Raw genomic sequence first — 6,000 nt, 5'->3', positions numbered from 1 at the left:
AAAGGACAGTGGAGACAGATAAATGTCACTGTGCATTGCAACCCTGTAACTTCTATACACAGCTTTTAAATTATTTGTAAATAGCAATTCTACCATGTCCTCTTAAACTAAACTGTTTTGTTCCAATGAGTTAAATGGGATGGAGGGTGCAACTCGCATGTCACAGTAAAGATGTGGTGGCAGGAGAACAGAACCTGACAGGAGCAACCAATCTGTAGCAATTGGGAGTAACTGAGGCATGACGGTGGCTATTTTATATACTTTTTCCATACACAGACCACCAGTCTGAACTTTAAAAAGTTTTAGTCAAAGCACAAAATGCATTTAAAAGTTAAGAAGTGTGCCATCAACAACTGAAGCAAAAAAAGATTAAAATACACATGAGAATTAACAGTGATAACTTAAGAACTTATAAAAGTTAATGAACTAGGAAAACTAAAACGCATAACAAAAATAGCCTATCTAAACCAAAAAGCAAACATATTTATTGCAGCTTACCAGAGCTTAGGTGAGATGGCTGCATTGATTTCTGTTTATGCTTTTTTCCTATTTTTACCTGGTAATCCCATGAATAACACCACTCTCCCACTGTATTTATAGAGGAAGCGATGGCTGTATCTCAGGCTGGCCTACAAATACTTTGTTCGTAAGATTAGATTAGATTGTTTTTACTTTCTATTCAGTGGACAGGAAGTGACAACACAATTCCTGGCAAGATCAACAGGTATTTTCTGTGCTTAATGAAAATGTTTATAGCTTAAAATTGAAAAAAAAATATAGCCACCACATTTAATCACTGTCAATCTGCAATACATTATATTTATGTTTGAGCGTTGTGTTATCCAATACAGCCTTTTTGAAACATGGTGCTTGGACACCTTGAGGTGCCTTGAGTCTTCTTCAGGGGTGCCTTGACAAAATGCCTAAAAATTGCTCAAAATTGTATACAAGTCAGCAGGTGGATAAAGCCTGCCTTTAAGTTACACAAAGCCACAGGTTTTGATTATGTACCATTACGAATTTCTAGACACTGGCATCCCAAAAACCAATAATGTCATCTCATCAGTTAATAAGGAGGATGGCTGTCACCTCCACAACAACCTTTTTTCAGCCAGTACTGATGTGCAAAAGTTTATTTGACTTGGACCGTTGGGTGTCCTACATGTGTGGATGTTGCTGCAATATGTAAAACTATTAGTTTTTTCATTTTAGAATGGGGTGCCTCGAGACTGTCTATAATTGTAAAGGATGCCTTGAGATTGTTTTTAATTTAAAGGGTGCCTTGACTGAAAAAAGGTTGAGAAACACCAACGTTTTATATAGTGCTTTGTCAATATAGTATGCTGTTACTTTGTCAATATAGTATGCTGTTAAGGCTGAACTACAAGCAGATATAAAAGACAAAAATTAAACCAATTTAGTATTAATACATCATTCAATGTATTATTAAAATGCAAGTAGTGTATTTACCTGAATTTGAACTAGTATCAGCTAGGCATGAGCTTGAGGTTCAGTTAGAAAAATGTTCGAACCAAACCTAGGCCATTTAAAAGTCATCAAATTCATTGGAAGCAAAACGTCCTATAGAAAAATGATATTATTACTGCTAGTATACATGACAGCTTCCCGCTGTCAAGGTTTGTGCAGGTACCGCCAAGTCCTTAACAACTAGTGACATCATTAGCCCCATTCACTTACATGGCAGGAAATCCATGGCCATATAAGCAAAGAAGCCAAGGATAGCGTGGAAGCTCCCATGCAAAAATCAAGAAAATATAAGTGTGAGGTCCCCACCAAAAAATCATAACAGACCCTTATCCAAGCATGTAGTCTGGCAGGCTAGAAAAGGAAGGTGATGAGCATTTTTCCCCCATCTGCCGAACCATACCAGGCCACATAGCCTCAACATGGGGGGTAGCCATCCGCAAAACACCTTGTCCCTTGTTGATTAGGAAAAAGGACTCTTTCCCACAACCCTGGCACAGTGGTTTAGTATGTCTGCAGTTGAGGGGCTTATTGGAATCTGGACTATTACCCCCCCCCCCGATAAGTGAATGAGTAAGAGGCACAAAGTATCAAAACACATTCACAATAAAGTAAAGAGTATAAACAAACTAGAAAACACAAATAAGCAATAAAGATAGTTGTTGTTTTTGAGATGCCAATACAAAAAAAGGAATTCAATATAACATTAAAAAATGTATGTTTAATTGTAATGTTATATTGAATTATTTTTCTTGTGTATTGGCACCTTAAAAACCCCATACTATCTTTATTGCCTATTTTTCACAATTTCTGGGGGTGTGGTACCTATGACTATCAGATGATCCAAACTACAAACAGTTTTTGATGAGTGCTTGAATAAAAAAAAGTTCCATATATGTATCCACCCTCACTGATATCGTCCAGAGAGATACATGTCAAAGTCCAATGTCAAAACAAAAGTGTCACTTTCCAACACACGTCTGGTCCCATCACTTCAGTCCTGCTGAACGACCGGTCCTGCAGATAACAGCTAATATAAAAAAAAAAAATAACAGGGTCTTCTGGGTGAGGTCATTGACCATATATTGACATAAGCATATATAATCAATGACATCCCCCAAGAGACGCTGTCCCGTTACATATAAATGATATGCAGTTGCCATCTGTCAGACCTCTCTTTCATTTGGAATGAAACCATGGGACCAGATCTGTGATTTTTTTGTGTCAGCAGTGGTGATTGATAGTGGAGTTTGGGATTTTTTTTTATTTTGTAAAAGAAATTGTCAAAAACGGTGTTTGTATTTTTTTTTTTTTTACTGTTTACATTTTTTTGGTAAATGAGTGAGGGTACTAGGGAGACTTACAGGGCCTGGTACAAAATTGTGTGAGGGGGTCCCTTAACAACATGTATACCAGACCCTCACCCACAACACAAGGGTCTGGTATAGAAGAATGGAATCCCTGGCTGCTTTGTTAACAAAAGGAACAAAGTAGCCAAGGGCTGTACTTTTGCCAGGAATTTAAATGCACACTTTTTTTGTAAATGTCTTTGTTACTACATTTTATACATTGTACAGATGCACCACTGCACAGGCAGGGTCAGGGCATCCCCTAGGCATGTTATTTGAATGAGTTTTGCATTTATAATGTTTCATGTTAAGCATTACTAAAATCACTGCTGTGCAAAAAAAAGCCCATACAAAATGAATGGGCTCAAATCACATTCAAAAGAATTGCATGTGATTTGAACAGGGTGATGCTATTCCTATACGAAGCTCATGCGGTTTCCCCTATCGCTCCTGTGTGAGCCCAGGCTTGTCATAGTGACTTCAGTCTGGGTTCACACAGGAGTTGTGCATTCCTGTTCAAATTGCATGTGATTCTTTGCAGTCCATTCATTTTGTATGGGCTCAAATTGCACCGGTAAGTTACTCTGTATCAGAAATGCACATTCTTTGGCAGGCAAAACAGCTCCCTTATTTTTGGATTTCATCCATATAACTAGCAGTTTGTCTTGCTGTTGTATGAACAGGAATACGTCAGGTTAATTCTCTTTAAGACATCCCACAGCAAATGGTGGCTTGCCCTACTGTGATAGCAAAGTGTGTATTATAGCTTTGCCTCCGTGGGATAACATTTACATAGAGGCCCTCCTGCTTCAAGTGGTTAATGAATACAGAACTGGATTAATAGAATTATTTTATATCTGCCTGGAGGTAAGCTTAAATCTATCAATAAAAGGCATTTTGTTATTTGTTTGGTAAGTGCAAAAGAGTAGCTGTGGATCCTGCCAGAAATCCAGTGCTGTTCTATGTCCTGTGCACTCTGCAATGTTATCTCATGCAATGTTATCAACCCTGTCCAATTTCACCTTTTCATCCTCTCTATACTATGAAAATTTAGAGAAGGAAAAGTTGTTCTTCAGTCCTAACACACTTTCTGCCTTAAAGTGACAATACTGTTTTTCCATGGATGCATTACAGTGAGCATTGTCACCCTAGGACAGGAAATGTGTTACTAGCAGGATCAACAGTTGGCAATGAAGAAAAAAGAAGGCTGAAAAATGAAAACAAATGCAGTCAGAATGTCTAAGGTCTGGTAAGCTGCAATATATTATATTGTTTTTTTGTTTAGCTACACTTTTAGGATTCTGGTAGTTTACATGGCATACCTCACGGTTTGAAAATGGTTGGTCTAAGCTAAAGCTATTAGAAACAAAGCCTTCTATTGAAAATTCATGTTCTTGAAGTTAATTGAACACCGATATTTTCCATTAAGAAATTTGGAACACACAAGACTGGAGACACAAGGACAGGTGTGATGCAGACGTTTACCATGGAAGGGGACCTAAAGCATGAGAAAAAAAATAAGTTAAAATATCTTAAATGTAAATAACATCCCAGTGGCAAAGATTAGAAAAGAAAGTCTTAAAGCACAAGAAATAGAGACAGGTGATACATTTAATAGCAAGAATAAAAAAAACAGTAACAGATCACTACAGGTTTGATAAATTCACATAAACAATACATTCTAACTAGGAGATAATTTTTCAGAACCGAAATAACACTGAATCAAAGAAAATGTAAAAATGTAAAGGTGAAAAAGAAATATATTGCTTCAATAAACCAGCGATTATGCTGCTGTGTGGCCTGGTTGGATGAAGATTTTTCAAAAGCTCAGTAAACCAAAAAAGCACTATGTGCAGAAAAAGACTTGACCAGGGCTTACTTGATCAGAGCTCACATTGTTAAGCTAAAATTCCCGAACACCTTCTCCAAACTGCACCCTCCTTGTGTTACACTATGTTACATATAGTTACATAGTTACATAGTAGGTGAGGTTGAATAAAGACAATAGTCCATCCAGTTCAACCTGTGTAGGTGTGTGTGGCCGTAATCATCTCTCATACCCCTGAATGTTCTGATCATTGAGATGTACGTCCAAGAGTCTTTTGAAAACAACCATACTTCCTGCAGAAACCACCTCTTGTGGTAAAGAATTCCACAATCTTGTAGCCCTAACAGTAAAGAACCCCCCACGTTGCCTGAGGTTAAAACGCTTCTCCTCTAATCGCATTGTATGCCCTCGAGTCCTCATGCAATCTTTTAGACTGAATAACTTTTTTTCTATGCCAAGATCACCATTGTTTTATTTATAAATTGCTATCATGTCCCCTCTCAGGCCTCTCTTCTCCAGGGAGAATAAATCAAGTGATTGCAGAAGCTCTTCATAATTAAGGTCCTCCAATCCCCCTAATTAGTTGCCCTTCTCTGGACTCTCTCCAGCTCCAACACATCCCTCCTGAGGATTGGCGACCAGAACTGGACAGAATACTCAAGATGTGGTCAGATCAGAGTTTTATAAAGTGGAAGGATTATAGTTTTATCTCTGGAATACAACCCTTTCTTTATGCATGCCAATATTCTGCCGACTTTGGCAGCTGCCGCTTGACATTGCATGCTATTGCTTAGTCTATCCTCTACCAAGACTCCCAGATCTTTCTCCATTTTTGATTTCCCCAAAGGTTCCCCCCCCCCCTAAAGTGTATTGTGCTTTTATGTTTTTTGTCCCCAAGTGCAAAACCTTACACTTCTCCACATTAAACCTCATTTGCCATGTTGCCCACTCGGTTATTTTGTCCAGGTCATTCTGTAGGATATCTGCTTCATGCTGTGCAGTTATTGCCCTGCCCAATTTTGTGTCATCTGCAAAAACTGATATAGAACTACTGATCCCGTCCTCAATGCTGTTTATGAATAAATTGAACAAGGTTGGTCCCAGGACTGAGCCTTGGGGGACCCCATTTACCACCTCCGACCAGTCTGAGTATGCGCTATTACCACCCTTTGGACACGCCCTTTTAGCCAGTTCCGTATCCAAGAGCAAACCTTGCGGTCGATGCCTGCAGACCTTATTTTATAAATTAAGCGCTTGTGGGGAACTGTATCAAATGCCTTAGCGAAATCCAGGTACACCACATTCACTGGTCTCCCCCTATCTAGCTCACAGCTCACC

The 6,000-nt window shown here is 38.6% G+C and overlaps 1 protein-coding gene across 1 annotated transcript in view; it reads right to left on the bottom strand.

Annotated features, from left to right (window-relative positions):
- Window positions 1–4,209: 4,209 nt before the first annotated feature.
- Window positions 4,210–6,000, bottom strand: part of PROK1 (prokineticin 1) — a gene marked incomplete at both ends in the record, with an annotated part of 144,290 nt that continues 142,499 nt past the window's right edge. The window contains one exon of the mRNA XM_082247250.1: window positions 4,210–4,332. Within this exon, the coding sequence (XP_082103376.1) occupies window positions 4,210–4,332 (123 nt within the window). The remainder of the gene's footprint in view (window positions 4,333–6,000) is intronic.

This window comes from Pelophylax lessonae, assembly GCF_965119305.1.
Source record: "Pelophylax lessonae genome assembly, chromosome: 2".
In the NCBI taxonomy this organism is placed as follows: domain Eukaryota; kingdom Metazoa; phylum Chordata; class Amphibia; order Anura; family Ranidae; genus Pelophylax; species Pelophylax lessonae.
Note: the sequence above shows the minus strand (reverse complement) of the source record. Positions and strands in the feature narration are given on the sequence as shown.